The 17,869-nt window shown below is 28.7% G+C and overlaps 2 protein-coding genes across 2 annotated transcripts in view; both read left to right on the top strand.

Moving 5' to 3' along the window:
* LOC119671779 (zinc finger protein DPF3) lies at positions 1-1,846 on the top strand. Its single transcript, XM_038082554.1, has 2 exons — positions 1-704; positions 770-1,846. The coding sequence occupies exons 1-2, from the start codon at positions 412-414 to the stop codon at positions 1,497-1,499; spliced, it is 1,023 nt and encodes a 340-aa protein (XP_037938482.1). The 5' UTR covers positions 1-411; the 3' UTR covers positions 1,500-1,846.
* A 4,974-nt stretch (positions 1,847-6,820) lies between these two features.
* Positions 6,821-17,869, top strand: part of LOC119667212 (death-associated protein kinase related-like) — a gene marked incomplete at its 3' end in the record, with an annotated part of 126,025 nt that continues 114,976 nt past the window's right edge. Inside the window, exons 1-2 of the mRNA XM_038076502.1 lie at positions 6,821-6,907; positions 7,518-7,713. Coding sequence (XP_037932430.1) covers positions 7,586-7,713 — 128 coding nt within the window. The remainder of the gene's footprint in view (positions 6,908-7,517; positions 7,714-17,869) is intronic.

Below are 17,869 nucleotides of genomic sequence, written 5' to 3'. Positions count from 1 at the left end.
ATCATTTGACATATCGAAATTTTAATACTTTTTTAGCAAATGTCAAAGAAAAGAAAACTAGGAAACGTAGGATTTGCAAAGTATGGGAAAATTTATTTTCTTAACTAGGGGAAAATTGTGTTATGTAGATTTTCCTTAACTTGCAATAAATTGTTAGATTTAAAATCAGTGACAATGTGAAGAAATATATTGTAAACATACTCTACCGTATACAGAGGCTCGAAGTTATTAAAATTTATATGTAATAACATCGAAAAACGAATGAAGAAAACTACGGAATAAAACGAATAGAGATAAGAACTATAATTTTTCCAGCGTAGCATCTGAATCAGCAGCATTAATCTATGACATAGAGAAGATTCGAAACTTCAACACAAAATAAAGTTGATGCAAATAAATTGTTAAACGAAAATGTCCGCAGATATACAAATTGTTTCTGTGCCAAATTTGGAAAAAATTGAAAGTTTTTTGAAAGATGCATCATATCGCGAAACAATTGAATACAGCGCAAGCTTCAATACACGTTTATGTATTGAACGGCGCTTACGTTTACCTTTTCTAGATCCGCAAACAGGTGTAGCGCAAAACCATTCGCAACTGTTTGTAGATGAAAGGCATCGGATGCCCGGCTTCCGGCAAGGACAAATATACACTTATCCAGCGCCTCGTTGGCGTAAAAGTCGGCGGCAGTACTTGATAAAAAAGTGAGATTACTTAATGTTCAATAATTTAAAAAATTCTCTATAAAAAGCTTATTTCGTTTATATAGATTTCCTGATCGTCCATTTCAAGCTTTACGCAAGGAAACAGAAGTACTGCCTATAAGTACCAACAATACAATACTAACGGCTTGTTCTGCATCGCCTACTGTTATTGGAAGTAATATAAACGAACCAGATTTTAATGGTTCATTGCTTGAAGAATCATCTTCACTTGGTGCTGCTGGAGGCGACACATCAGATAGTAAAGATAGCCAACAGCAGCCACAACATCTTAAAGATGATTTACCTAAAGAGTGGTTCTTTGACGACATGGATATGAATGATGTTGATTCACTAGAAGAGCCGAAATCACCCGCAGATGATGAATATGATTATGATCCACGATATGGTAGTAAAAAGCGAAGAAAGAGACGTCCCAGTAAACGTGCTTCACTTACCCCAGGTGAAGGTGGCCCTGGTCGAAGACGCAGTGGTGCTGGACGCGGACGTACGTCGACAGCAACAGCTGATACATCCCTCGTTGGTTTAGATGCAATAGATGGCGTAGGCTTAGATGTAAGTACTACGCCCACAACTAGTGGTCGCCGTCCAAGAGGTACACGTGGACGTCGTCGTACAAAACCAAAAACAAGCGGCGGCAATGCATGTGATCCACCTAGCCCTGGTTTAAATAGCGAACCGCCTTCATTCGAAAGTGCTGCCGCAGCTGTTGGCGTCAGTGATATGCCAGTTGCAGAAGAGCATAGCGATTTGCGTAACTATCGAAAGTACCTGTAACAACGCTATATCAATCGGAGCACTACTCTAGCGATATAAATGGGAGGCTAGTGCGACTACAACACTTCTTGATGCATTGTTACTGCAATTGAGTGTTACTTGATTTTGTTTTTGTTTGTAAATTTAAAATATGTTTTTCTTATTTTAAGTAACATATTCCTATATATCTTTTTTAGTATGAATGCTCATATATATTGATCTGGTTAAACTATTGTTAGTTCGAATGTTAGATAAGTTAAACTTACTTTAAAATGTTAAAAGGCAACGTTAACTAGCATTCGTTACATTTATTTTCTTTAATTTACAAACTATTAATTGTAAGGTCATATCTTTTTTTTTTTTAAATCGAAGAAGAATTTACAGAAAATGTATTGTTTATTTTATTTTATTTTTATTTTTTTTAATTTCTTTGTATTCTATAGCAAAATAAAATAATTTATACACAATAATAATTTCAATAGACAAATTGTTAAAAACGAAAAACGAACGTATGCAGCGGTTTCTATAAACATAAGTATGGTAGACACTGAAGCTCATCACATTTTACAATAATCAAAGATAATTTTTAATAGTTTAAAATGATGAAAATAGTTTAAGTTGTGCACTGCAAACTAAAAAAAATACTATTTAAAATATTTGCATTTTTTCAATAAGATCAAAAATATCATTAATAGTAAATAGAAAAATATTTTTAATCGAGGGAGCATCAAAATAGCCCACATTTGTATTATGTTAAAAACATTTTGCTAATCAATTAAAATGAATCATTTAGGAGAAATACAAATTTATAATATATAAAGTTTTATTTATAAAAACACTTAACACGTAAGAAAAAAAAACTTTTGGCTACCAAAATTATTTTTTATTGATGTAAGTAAATGTAAAAAGAAATTATAAATTTTTGGGAATTATTTAATAAAAAACACAAATTATATATAAATATCAGAAAAAGAAAAATTTTTACTTCAAATATTTGCAATAACATTTAATTTAAACAAATACTTATGATATTTGCAACGACTACCGACTACTGTTGCAGCTGAGAAAATTTGAATAAGCAAAAGAGAGATGGAACCTCTTACGAGATTCAAGATAAGAGAGATTCAAATTTCTACTTCTAGGACAGAAAACGTTTATGAGATCTTAAATGTAAAGAAAAGTATTTATGACACAAACAAAATAAGTAACTTGTCCCGCCCAACAGTCGGTACTGCGGCCAGAAGAGTCTTATTGTACCAATTTCACTATTGATTACATAAACCCCTTAAAGCTTTGAGAACAAAGTCCAGAACTTAATCTAGAGAAGGGTTCTTACTCTATTCTGGTGACAGAAATTCCATATGAAACAAGTTTCTTCTGTGCGTTCTTAAAGCTGGACAATCGTAAAGAATATGCATGGTAGATACTATTCCTATGTACATTGCTGAGGAGAACATACCTATCCTGCCTAAGTCAGATAAGAACGTCTCAGTGATTTGTATGGCGATGTTATTGTGTCTACAATTTTGTCTCAGCATAAAACGATAAGAATAATATTTTGTTTAAGAATTGAAGGTGAGTATTCGAAAAAACCGCCAGGCTGCCCTACTTAGCACTTTAGATCAGTCATCGAATAATTACGAAGCTATTTAAGGAATACTTAAATTAGTCAGGGAGAGGGGTGGGGCTCTGCAGAAATCTCCCAGCTATCACAGAGTAAAAGTGTCCAGATACACTAACTCAAAAAAGCCAACATAAATGAATAATGAAATCACTCAGTGAATAGAATACTATTTTGCTTTCTTACTTATCATTGTTGGCAGTAGATAAAGAAGAATTTGGTACTATGTATTACATTTAGAGCTTTCATGTGTGATTGTAATTCTCTTACTTTTGATTCTAGGCTATGAAGAGAGCTTTTGGCGAAACTTAGTGATAGAAATAAACGGGGCACTAGCTCTCAACAGAGCGGAGCACTGAGATCATGATTGATTTTAAGTGCTGCAACAGACTCTAACCGAACAGAAGACATTCCGCCTTCCGAATAAAAGCCAGAATGTCGGCCGTTGAGGACCTCTTAATATCAGAAGGGGAGAGTAGTTCTCGACACAGTGACCTCCTCCTTTTTAAGGTTATTATATGAATACTGAAGATATGCCAAATATCCTCAGTGCTTGCTCACAAAGAATGTACCATATAAAACAATAGTTATATAAATATTGGCCGTATAATTATCGATTGATGGGAATCGGAACAGTGTGGCATATACTGAGGGCTTATTTATGATAATATTTGACTGTACCTTGACACGGTGTGCTTAGGAGGTTGACGAGTGAAGTATGTCATTCACAGTCAATTTTTGTTATTAAGGCCTATGGAGCCATTTTTACAACATGCTTATTGTTATCAATTCGACTCCTACATAGAAAAGGATCTCTTGTCCAATGCTTTGTTTTGATTTTTCTGTGATGGAATTTTGATCACGACACTTGTGCTGTCTTGGATATCTGGTAAATGTTTTGCAAAACCCTTGGCATATGCGTGACTGCAAACAAATTGTATCTATGATTTTTGTTTAAAATATTTGTGTTTATGGACGCTTTAGTTGTGAATGCGTCTCTCATCGGTGGAGTGTATGTCACAGCGCCTGTTGCATGTGCCTTTAACACCAGCAGTATGGCATTTATATTTATATTTAGGACGCCCAAGAATTTCTATGTGCATCCATCTCTATTCTGTTTGTGTTAAAAAAATAAATAACGAAAAAAATTCTTGTATAAAAAACACTTGCATTCATAAGATTTAAAAATAATATTGGAACCAATTCTTGCTATGTAGGTCCGAGATATTTCCGTACTCGTATTTCTTGTGATTTTTTTTGATTGGGAAAATTGTTTGTTTTTAAGGGCATAGTATAAATGATATACTCAGTTCAACAAACTGCTGGGTAATGTCAGTCCAATTCAAAGGTCAATCACGTTCTCAACTATGTACGTTGAACTTCTAAGCATGGAAGTTTGCCAAATGATGAAGAGAGCGGAAGGTAATAGGAATGCAAAAAGAGTTCACCAATTCATATCTGAATTCTGAAAATGTTTGAAAATGGAGTAATGCTTTCAACATACAGCATTTATAGAGATAAATATTGATCATAGCAAGAAGTCTAATCATTTACTTACCTATGACTATTGTTAGTCATATAACTCCGATTTAATTCAAGTTATCCTTCTATTTTATTACGTAGTCATGTCATGCTTACACACATGCATAGGAGAATAGATTGGATCATATTAATAAAATGTTTAATTTGCTTTCCATCAAAATGCACAGAAAATAGAAAATCGTTTGTTTTTCACTTATGCATCGAGTTAGATATGTGAAGATATATATGTGGCGTGCTAATATGGTAGGAATTTAGAGCATCCTTCCCACTTTGCTAAATTAACAGCTAAGAGATTTATTAGCGCTGTTTTTGATACACAAATAGGCAAAGAATTCGCATTTGATTTTTGAGGTTTCTGCACTTAATTCTCATAAAAGATATCGCACTCACCGTGAGATATTCGCGTACACTCGAATATTTATCTTTAGTTTGCTGTAGATGCAACATTTTCCGGATGCCTTTGAGGCTGTTTGCTTTGCTGCTGTATGCAATCCCCAATGGGATAGGGAGAAAATATTTTCAGAAATCGTAGCGCGTAAAGCTACAAATGCAAATGCAGTACTAATTAAATCGTTTTTGGCACTTTTGGGATAAGTCTTTCGCATTTAGTTTTCATTTACCGCTAAACAGTATCGCAATTCTTGATCTGTGGTGTTCAAGAGTGTCAAGTTTGTTAATGTAATTTTCTTACAATAATTGCTCAAATTTGTTTGACTTTGAAAAATCTATAAAGGCATAATATTTATTTTGTTTAAAACAAACAATGATTCGTTTTTTATTGGCAAGTGAGAAATAATATTGCAAACTACTAAGAACTTCCTTCAAGTTCCAGTATAAAATCAAAGTATAAACTACGTCTGAAAAATACATATCCAAAGGAAATGGATAAAAATAGGATAAATTTGAAAACTTAATAATATGGAAAAGATTCCAAAGTAAATAGATCAGAATATTAAATTGTAAACTTATTAAATGGGAAGAATTGAAATAAAATTTATAGATCATAACCAAAATATCAAATCTAAATTAAAAATAGATTAAATAGACTATATTTATTGTGGATGCTTAAATGCTAAATCAGTGTTTTGTATAAGTTGTTTTATGTAAGGTAACACGATGTGATTATAGCTTGATTATACTTCTTCGTTTCCTCCAAATGTCGTTCTACAACAAAATATATTTTAGACCCAACTTAAAGTATATCTAAGTCATTCGAAAAGTGCAATAATAGAAAGATCAACATATGCTAAGTATGTTTTCTGTATACTGTAAATCGCAGTATAAGTGATCAAAAATTTTAGTGTGGTTCCCTAGACGCATATACCCAGTTAAATCAAATTTTCACAATACATAAAATATTTAATAAGCGTTTGGACGTCCGCACAACTTTATAAATTTCAATTCCTGTTCAATTTGTCAATGTTGGTATATCATCTGAATTTTTAGTTGTGAATAATTTATTTAAAGTCAAGAACTCTGTAAAATTTAACTTAAAATAATATTTTAAACATGTGCAATCTTAAAGTATTTTGTATTCCAAAACTTTTTTAATAAAGCAAAATAAAATATAATCATTCTAACTACTTATAAAGGTTTCTATTGGAATTATCGTTTGCAATCTTTTAATTGATAAAACAATAAATAGCAGCTTGAATTTATCATCATATATTATTAATTTTTCACGTTAGTCAACACTTAAGTAGCGAAAGTCGAATTTGAATCAATAATATTTTTCTTTTAACAAATATTTTTATTTTGTTTTTTTTTTTAAACAAAATATTAATTTAATGTATTACTCATTATATACTACCAACACAAAAGTATGTTATATTGATTTCGAAAATTCAATTTTCAAATTTGTGTAATCTCTGTGTAATGCCTACAAATGAATTTCTATAAAAATATCAATAAACAATCCTAAAAACTCCTTTACAATATGTAATATATTAATAATATTTAAGTTCTTACTTTTCATTTTAGTACAAACAAACAAGTGTATAATTTATTAAGATAAATATACATTTTAATCATTTGTTTAAGCATAAAACTATAATTTCCACCCTTACAAGTTATTTATTTGCATTTTAACTTTCTGGCAGCACTGCACACACAGCAACTGAATTTGCTCACTGTCTGTAATACAAAAACATTACTTCAGTTTGTTTTTAAATTTCATGAGAAGCGGTTGTGGGGCGTTATTTTGTGTGAAGATGTTGTAAAAATTTTGTCTAGCGAATTACAACAGAAAAGGGAGCGAATAACTGAAGTGTGTGTATATAAAAAGTCAACAGAAATCGTATTGAACAAGTTTCGATAATAAATTAAAGCGAAGTTAAAGCAAAATCAAACTAATTTGTATAATTTTATTGTGTTTATTATAATAAAAAATTATTGCTTTCAAAAAAATAGCAAAATATTCATTCATTAAAATTGAAAAAGGGAAACAAATTATATTTCTCCTCTCTGCTCCTACCACATAAAAACACGCATTGCATTCCCGAATTTCTATCCCGTTTTTCACGCAATTCTTTTTGTCTTGTGCTTTTGTGCAGAGTATTCGTTTGTGTTCGTGTACACGCGTATGTACAAAAAATACAACAACAACAACAAATTGCTTGAAGGAGTTTCTGAGCTATATTATTTGGTGTCAATTTTGTTAAAATTGTTAAAAAATTAAAAGTTAAAATTGAATTTATTAAATTAAATTTACAAAATACATTCATTAAATCTCCAACGAAGTTAACGAAACGTCGAAGAAGAAATTACAAACATAAAAACGTGTTTATTTTTGTTCTGTGTTTAAACAAATTTTAATGCATTTTTTTGAAATTTATTTGCGATAAAAATTTTCAAATTCTTTTAAATTTCAAATTTAGTGAGATTGTTGCAAAAAAATAAAACAAAAAGAAGTTATTTTAAATATATTTGATAAATATAAACGAACATGTTTACCGAGGGCATTTTTCCGATTGGTGATGGTCTCCTGGACATTGATGAGGATAAACTGAAAGGATTATTAGTTCCACATGACATAAACGAAATATACGATGTGGAACAGACTCCATTTGCAAGGTAAGTTCGAATAAAAATTAGTAAATAAAATTATAAATTTTATTGAAAATTATTAAATTATTGAAAAGATAAGTTTTTTATAAGTACTTTAATACTTTTTTCATTACAATGAAATGCACTAAAATTTCTAATCGTCGCTATCAGTGATTCTTATCAGCGTTATAATGGCAAAAATTAGCAAAAGTTATATATTCTACTACATTTAAAAAAGTATGAGACTTGGTTTTTAATTATCTAAACTTATCTAAAATAAAATATGATGCAAGTAAGAAAATCAGATAATGTGTTATGTGTGAAGAATAAAACATTTCATTACTGAGAAGGATGAACTCCTCTAAGTAGATAGCTTCTGTCTTTTTGCTCTTCTCTTACTATAATATTTATATTATAATGACCTTTTTTGAAAATTAATTTTTTTCATTACTAATAGTAATTAATCTCTTCACATAGTTTCTTTACAACAATTTATAATCCTTTGAATGTGACTTCTTATACTTCTTATACTATTTCTTACTATAATATTTATATTATAATAACATATTTTAAAAATAAATAGTTTTTATTACTAATAGTAATTAATCTCTTAGCTTCCTTACAACATCTTATAATCCTTTTCATGTGACTTCTTATACTTAAACGGGTTAATAATAATAAATCAATAAGAATTTTATTAACATAAATTTCATAGTTAAATCACTTGTCATTACTTACATTATAAAACTCTTTATTAAAAATGATTTAAAAAATGTTTGATAGTTTAGCCCGATTGCTTAACAGTGTCCATATATCCTTCATTTATCTTAAATTGGCTTAGAGCGATACAATTTATATATATTCTCTTTACCTCTTTCCATATCTCGAGAACCAATTAGATTCTTCAATGCCGTTAGTTAACTTAACCATTCAAATATTGACAAAACTCATTGGCAATCTACGGGTAATTTTTTGAGATTTCTAAATCTTAGGGCAAATTTCATAGCCGGCCTTTAAGTTTCAATACTAACAATATCATCTATGTTGCCTTAATTTATAGTCAACTCAGTCATGTTAATTCATGTCAGTTTTGAGACTAAAGCTAAATCTGTGAAATCGGCCTTAAGAATTGTGAGAACACTGATATTGCATATAAATCAAAATTGGAATATATTGACATTTGCTATGAGTATTGTTATGACTTTTGTTAGTTACATTTTTTAATTAGATTTAACATTGTAATAGATTATAGATTATAGATTATATTTAATTTCATATATTTTATATAATTATTTATTGTATAAAATTTTCCGACAGTTTCGGATAATTTTTCGAAGTTTGTTTATTTGTTTAAAACTTTTATTGATATAATATAAAAGACTGAAAAGTATTCAAGTGACCTACCTATTGAATGATCATTTTATGCCAAAAACAGTTCCAAAGTATATATGCTAATATAAGTTATATTTCTATATTTAGCATTGTATTAAAAATATGGAATTCAGTATCGTAAGTTCGATACTATAATTTATCAAATAAATAAATATGCTGCATCTATAATATAATAATTAAATTAAAATAGAGGAAGGTATTTTATTTATAAAATTATGTGTGCCATTCCAACTCTTTTGCGAATAGTGGAATTTCAATAGAAGTTGGTAGTTACAGTTTGTTATTATAAATAAATTATTATAAATATAGATATATAAATATATATAATATATAAATATTATTATAAATATATATAAATATAGATTAACATTCTATATAAAATAATGAATATATTATTAATATATATATATTAATATATGTATTAATATATATAAGTTTTTTATATTAATACCGTTTAATTATTTCAAATTTTGCTATATTGTTTATAATTATAACGAAAAAGGATTTTTGCTATTTTCTAGTTTATTTTTCAATAAAGATACAAATGTATAAAATATATAGATAAAAATGTAAAATATTTTTTGTTCAATAGTTATATTTATTCTTATTTTTGTAATTATATATGTGTATAACCTCTACCAAAACAATCGTTTACTTTCATTTTTTATATATTATTAACTTCATATATAAATATTTTTTATTTATGTTGTTTTTATTATTATTATATTTTTGTTTGATATACTTTGAACGTTAGTTGGTATCTGCTTATCAGCATCAACTTATGGCATTCGCTGTAACATCGACATCGCCACCAGTCTTATCGTCTTAAGATACTCTTTTTACTGGTACCTTTAATAGTCGTTAAATTTTTTTTTTTTTTGAAAAACATTTGTTTTATTATCAATTTTAAATGTTTAATATCGAAACATAATTTTTTATATCATAAATTGCTTTCTTAACGTGTTTATTCATTAACACATTTTGTTTACAGTCGCAATAAATGAGCAAAATAAATATGTACTTTGCTTTTTTGTATTTGTGCCCCAGAATTTTTATAGGTTTCACCTATAAGATATTGAAAAACATTTTACAAAAGTACAGTACAACAGGTGGTTAAGTTTGAGTTCTGCAACTGTTAAGAAGTTTGAGTTCTGCAACTGTTAAGAGTAAAGATACTGTTCTATCTATAAATTAATAACTAAATTCCAAATGAATAAATTAGTTTTGACTAAACTTATATACTTTTCATAGACTTATAGAGGATAATTAACTAACAAATCTTTTCAAACTAGAAACACGAGCTTGACATATATGTTTAAATAAAATCTTATAGGTACGAGTAGTGTTATTTTCTTTAATGTAATTTTCCAAAGGTAAATTTATTTAATAGAAAATCAGTAATAAAATAAGATTAGCACCGTCTTTGGACGCTCTCTATATCTTGCACCTGAGAATTCTAATGTTCTTTTAGGTGCGCTGTTTCTCTTGAGTCCTTCTGAAAGGTGTAACTGTAACGGATTCATTTTTATATTTATATAATTTTTTTTTTTTGATTACGTATTGCTCAATAGTTAGAATAAAAGGTCTGTAAAGCTACATAAACTTAACTAGATAGATCTTGTTTATCTATATGGGTTTGAGCTGCCATAGCCGATCATTAGATATAGTGCGTTGTCAACATAACTATACAGATTATTCGATACATGCTTTTAATCAAAAAGACATAAGCTTCTTGAAAATTTTTCTGCAGATACCAGATTCTGCTATCATATAATAATACCAAGTTTACTATGTTGTTAAATATTATAATTCTTGCGATAGTCTCACAATGGTATCTTTTGTTTTCGATGTATTCTTTTTTTTCTATACTAAGTGTTATGGCACGTTCAGAGGTTATTGTCAAATATGAATTCTTAGCGGTTATCAACACATTCTTGTGTTGATTGCTACATACTATATGTTAATCTATCTTATATCTCGTTAAATACATGTTTAAATACAATATAACACCCTTTTTTCCCACCAAATCATTATAAAACTTGATGGTATATGCACTCATTTTGTTCAGATCGCTTGCTACATCATCGATCTATCTTCTTTTTGTAGTATCGGGAAAACCATTAATTGGCATAAGAATGCAATATCATGTATGAATAATATTATATTATGAATATTAAGAATGAAAATATTTAGTTAATATACTTTTCACTGACTAGTTCCCGGTTTTTAATGAAACATTGGGTTTTGCTTTTTTTGGCGCTGTTTGATAATAAATTTTCATTTTCCAACGTTTTGTTCTTGTGTACAATATTTTATTAATAAATTGTTAACAGTTCTTGTAAATTATAAATTACATATTTTAGCAACAAATGCCAATAGTTCGCCAGTGATTTGCTTAAGTATAATTTTGTCATAAATTTCAAACGTAAATTAAGTGTCAATTATGGCTTGTTGCAAATAATACATTGCAAATAATTTGCTGCAAATTTATGTTAATTAATAAAGGAAATACACATTCTTATTAATTTTCGATCTTGTTCGACTTACGCAAACGTCAGTTATTAATTACTTCTTATTGAAGTACATAAATTTTAATTAATTATACATCGCAAAAAGATTGTTGTTCATACAGTAAAAGAAAAAATAAGTGTTAACAAAAACCTACGTAAGAATAAGAAATATATTTTTATAAATAACATAATAATGTTTAATTAAATATGTATATGAGCTAATCAACAATATATAACAGAACATATTAAATAAAAATATTATTATGATAATATGACTTTATGATAATTTAATAATGATTTAATTGAAATAGAACTGCAATATTTAACTCTAGCAGTTAAGTCTGTTTCTTTCATGTCAGAGAATTTTAATAAATTAAGCAGGTATTTTCACTAAAATAAGAATACAATTATCAATGGATCAATTATCTAAAATGAATAAAATCATATTTTTCTTGTTTAAAATATAACAAAAGATGCAGACGTAATTTATCTGTTAAAAATGAGAGACATTCTCTAAAACGTCTATTAATATATTTTTTTATTGGGGTATTTATTACTACTTATTGATTTTTGCGTCCATTTACAAACATAAATTGTACTTGATCATATCCATTAGCTAGAAGCTTCCTATTCGTCATCGTTTAAGAAGTGTGTTATATGATGAGTTCCATGCTTGACGCATGACTACATAGATCCATGCGTAAAGTTTCGCTGCACAAGACAATAGTATTAACAAATTATTATAGTTATTCAGAGTCCTCACTGGGAGACTATGAGAATGCAGTAACAAGGATCGTGCTGATGTTTACCAGGTTCAATATAACCAATCACTGCTAATTCCTCTCATTCATATTTTCTTGTTATTAAAATGTATTATAATTAATTAAAAGAAAATAAAATTTTATTGTAGCGTAGTATGATCGAAATAAATCACAAGAAATTTTACTATAGACAATACTCATATTTCATTGTACAATAAATCAATTACTTATATAGTAATTACATAATAAAAATACTTTGAAAAGAGATATAATGTCGAATAAGTAAAATAGTTCATATTGTAGATAACTATCAGCTTCATTTATATCAGATCTGTATTTCTTTACGGATGCGGTGAAGAAATTCTAAGGTTTTATGAGTTTAAAATGAGTTCCGATTGAGAAATTAGTTTAAATTCATATGTAGTCATTGATGATATCTCCAAGCGTGTGAGTTTGTATAAGTAAAAACTCTCTGTACCTTTACTAAAATTTCTAAAAAGTTTTGATTGTTGATTACGCCAGTTCCAAAGAGTTTCGAACCTAGTCAAAACCCATACAAATGGAATTCTGATACATGCATATATCCTATAATGTTTTTACCTTCATCACGCTTAAAATTACTATTAAATAAATAATAAAATAGTTTGTATTTGAACTTAAGTAATACGATTGTGGTTGTTCTAACTATCAAACAAGATCATATCCAAAAACTTTATATTAAAATCTCAATCCTTGATTCCAGAATATGAGAAAAATGGTTTATATTGAAAAACAGGTATATAGATCAACAGATATTACTTCATTTTGTTAAATTGAATAAGAATATATCTTCTTTATAGTATCTATTCACCCTATTGCACATAAAATAAACATCATATACATATATTCATATGTACATATGATGTAGAGTGCATATATCTTCTTCTATAGTTGTTAACTTTTTTTTTTTGGAAATATTTGAAGCTTCTGCATTTACCTTTTTAGCAAATTCTTGCAAAATTTGAATTTAATATTCTTCCCATCAAAAAGATTTATTTTAAGTTTGCCTAAACAAAGGGACCGAAAATTTAATTTTGTTGTTATGTTTTTTGAAAATATATTTTATATCTTTTGGCAATGTATCTTTTCTCTAAGAAAAGATACTTGAATGTAAAATATCTGTGCATAAAAAACTTCCAAAAGTATAAATGAAACAAAAACTTAAACTCGTCTTCAAAAGCGAAAACTCCAAAAATTAACAAAATAAAAAAATGCTTGCAACGTGCGGGCAACATTTGAAAGAAAGTCGCAAAAAAAGAAGCAAACTCAGCAGTTCAAAGTATCTGAGCGTCAGCATCGCGGTTACAGCCACAGTCACATCTACATCCACAGCTACAGCTTCAGTCTCAGTCTCTGCCTTTACTGCCTTTACGATATGAAACCAGTGCAGCACAACGTCGCTGTCTCGGCAACTGCGAAACAAGTTTTACTTTTTATTTTGTTTCTTGTTACTCTTAAGTACGTATAAACAGATACATTCCCATCATTTCATATAATATAAGCGCGTATCTTTCACTACAAACAAAATGTATCTGAAAAACTTAAAACCATGGCTGGTCTGGTCTTTTTGTCTTTTAATTTGCGCCCGCCTGTATCGCAATTTCTTCAGTATTCTCTGCTGTTTACGAATGTGTTTGTGCACAGCTGTCTCTCGATCTATCTGTATATGATATATGGCTTGCCTTGGTATATGTAAGCCGGTCCGTACGTCTCTCTGACGTCTGCTTACATACCCTACCATGCACAGTAAGTAGAGACTTACTTCTATATTTTTGCTTTAATAATTTCTGCTCCAAGCTTTTTTAGTTTTGTTTTATTTTTTTTTTCTAATAAAGATTTGCATTTGCACTTTTTCATTTTTATTAGAAAATCGTTTCTCATTAGTTTTTATTTACTTGAATATATATTCTGTACCAAGTTTGATATGCATAAATATATGCTTTTAATAAATACATTTTTCACTACTCAGTTCCTTTTTTTATTTGTTCTCTATACAGTGTCGAGAATATATTTGTAGTATATGGCTGGTCATATATGTATGTTACTCTGCAATTTGTTGCACCTTTTCTGCTAAAAGCTTTATTAACATTTCATGGATCTTCACAGTTTCTGCAGCTGGATGCATTATTTTATATGCTTATGTTAGGCAAATTTATATGTAACAGATATATATTTAGTATATAACAGCTATTAAGAATGAGATCACCTTTAAGGGTAAAAGAAATACAAGAATAAACATCAAATGCTTATATATGTGAGTATAATTGCATGATGCCTTGATGAGTTTTTGTTGCTCCAGCCAAATTTGCGACTTTACCTCTTATTAATACTCCTTATAAACGTATTGACAATGCAGTTTTGGCTTAATTTTGTATTACTTCGCTTCTTTGAACAGTCATTAAAATGACTGAATATGAACTACTACTACTACTACTACTACTACTGTACTATATACTCCGATAGTAGTAACGCCTTTCGCAAGGACAGTTAATTAAGTAAGTTTCTCGTGGAATACAAAAATACTACTACTGGTTTAAACAACTTTTCGGTGTTTTATAAGCTTTAAAACTCATAGTTCCACAATTTTAAGAACATGTACAGATAGATTTTGAAAAATTCAAAATTTATTATTGAATTTAGTAACATAAAGTAACAAACACAGATGGGAAGCTTTAGAATATATATTTAATGCTAAAATTATTTGGCAATAATATCATGTCTGACATATATAACAATTATATTTATAGTATATAACAATTTTTTATAATAAAGAACATGTCTTAATAATAATATAACAATAATAATCTTTCAAAATTATAATAAACAGCAATTCGAAAAGCAATTATGATATTCTGTTAATCGTTTTCAACTATATATTATTTCAATATATTCCCTAGTAAAGTAGTAGACCTAAAAAAATTTTTAAAATTCTATATCCCAACGCAGCCTAACACTACAATCTTGTATTACTTATAGACTCACAAGTAAAGAAGCATTACTTTTTCGATTTTCAATTTGAGTATTTGGATTTCTGAACACTTCTACCTCTAAAAAACCATTTCCACATAAATACATCATACCTATGTACAATTACTCTTTTCCTTTTTACAATATTTTACTATCATGTTTCTACCAACTGTCTCCAAAAGCGATGAAACGACACGTATTAAAACAACAATTATTATAATATTATATTTTTAAATTTTTATTTAATATTGTAGAAATGAAAACAACAAAATAATTGATATGCACAATCTCGAGTTCTGGTATTTGTAATATTTTTTAATCAAATATTCTTTTTTACTCATGCTTATGCTAAAAATAATGATTCTGTTATAAATTTTAACGTTTTATAATGAATTTAACTATAAACATTTTTTGTGAAACTTTTTTTTATATAAATTATTTTATAAATTATTTTTTCGTTTTTAGTGCTGTTAGCTGGTATTTTTTTGTTTTTTTTTTTTTGTTTTGTGTTAGCAGTTTATTTACTATTTATTTCTGAATATAAATTTGTTCCAAATTGAGCACCGATTGCATGCATTAGTGAAGTGAGGGTATTTATTTATAAATTATTTGTTCGTTTTTAGTGCTGTTAGCTGGCATTTTTTGTTTTTATTTTTTTTGTTATGTTAGCACTTTATTTACTATTTACTTCTGAATATATATTTGTTCCAAATTGAGCACCGATTGCATGCATTAGTGAAGTGAGGGGATCTATTTTGTGATATAAATTTAATTTAATATGGCAATTTATATGCAGTCGTTTCGGTTTTTGTTTTTACGTATATCTGTATCTTTGTTTTTTTTTTTTAAGTAAAAATTTTTACAAATAAGTAAGCTGACTTTATAAATAGGAAATTTTTTACGTTTGTCTTGATTAGTAGATGATGTTGTCTTTTCTTAAATATATTTTGCATATATATTTATATGCAACAGAACAGACCTATACATAATTATTAAACTATAAATTTTAAATTTTATAATTCTTACTTTGCCTTTCTTACAAATATCGAATTATTTATCTAAAAAGTTCAGAATATATATTTTTTTCGTTTATCATTAAAGTTATTATCTCAATCTCAATTTCGACTTTGTACGTTTGTTTTGCATTCTCTTTATTTTTCATTTTTCATTTTTTATTTTTATTGTAAACTTTTTACTTTCCGCATATTTTTCTTCACAACAAACCCATAAAGTTTTCCCTCATATTTGCCGAGTTTTTGTACTATTGGCAACTTTCTTGCCTTCTTTTTGTGCTGCAGTTATAGTACTTTGGGCAAGTTACTGACAGATGCGGGTAAGACAAGACAAGACAAGACAACGTACGCTTTATGGAACCATTGTGGTGATTATATCTTCTTACCTTTCCTACCCGCCGCCGCCTCAGCCAGCTATGCTCGCATAAAGTCAGTCAACCTAACCAATGTCGTTTATTTTTGTGGTTTTTATTCTGAAATTTATTTATATACTTTTTTATTTTAATATTAAACTCGGTGTTATGTTTTTCTTTTCTTTTCCTTTCCTTTCCTCTCTTCTCTTTTCTTTTTTCCTTTTTTTCTTGTTTTTAATTTATTCTTTGCTCTATAATTTGTTTTAAAGAAGCAACAGTTCGTCTGCCGCTCTGTCGTTATGTCGTTATGTCTGTCATTCAGGTTGCAGCTAGAAACACATTTTAGCCACTTTTCCAGCTCAGTTCATTTCACCAAGTTGTGAGCTGTGAGTTGTAAGTTGTAAGCTGTAAGCTGTTAGCTGTTACTTACGATACCAGGTCTCGTGCTTCATACTTTCATGCCTACATCACTCTTGCTTCGATCTTTCTTCAGTTTGTGGTATGCGTGGAGTCTGTTTCTGTAACTGCGACCAAATGACTGTGAAGGTCGTTCGCTTACGTTTATGGATTCTTCTTCTTCCTCTTCTCTTTTTACATATTATTATAGTTTTTTTTTTCTTCAATATTTTATCTTTTCTTTTCTGTGCTTTCAATTTTTTCTTTATCTCTTTTTCGTTCTTGTACGAGTATGTGCGCTTAATTCACATTCAAGTAGCGAGATACGTTATTTTTAATAAATGCAAAGTCTATCAGGAAGTTGAAATTTTGCAGTGAAGTGGTTGGTTCTTTGATATAAATTTATGTTGTTATTGTTTCTTTTTATCTTCGCAATATTTGACATATTTCATTTCAATATTTTTATACTTTATATTAAAATTTTTTGCATTCATCCAACTAAAACTCTAAACTCAGCTTAATTTATTCTAAACTATTTTGTTGGGTAGTTACGCGAGTCTCTCTCTCTTACGGTCTCTGCTGATGAGGGGACTTTAAAGCAACAAGCAAACTGTTATGAGTTTGGGGTAAGGCGTGTGATTTAATGACTTCTTCCGTGAGAAGATTTCGCTCTAAGACTGGTTCCAAGAAGAATGATTATCAATTGTTTAAATGTGTTGAGAATGTTGAACACAAATATTGTGGGAATAAAC

The sequence above is a fragment of the Teleopsis dalmanni genome, chromosome 1 (assembly GCF_002237135.1).
Source record: "Teleopsis dalmanni isolate 2A chromosome 1, ASM223713v2, whole genome shotgun sequence".
Classification (NCBI taxonomy): domain Eukaryota; kingdom Metazoa; phylum Arthropoda; class Insecta; order Diptera; family Diopsidae; genus Teleopsis; species Teleopsis dalmanni.
This window is presented reverse-complemented; position numbering and strand designations above follow the sequence as displayed.

Coding starts and splice junctions, on each gene's coding strand:
- LOC119671779 (XM_038082554.1), top strand. CDS start 412: ATGTCCGCAGATATACAAATTGTTTCTGTGCCAAATTTGGAAAAAATT. Junction 705..769: donor CGGCAGTACTTGATAAAAAA/GTGAGATTACTT, acceptor TCGTTTATATAG/ATTTCCTGATCGTCCATTTC.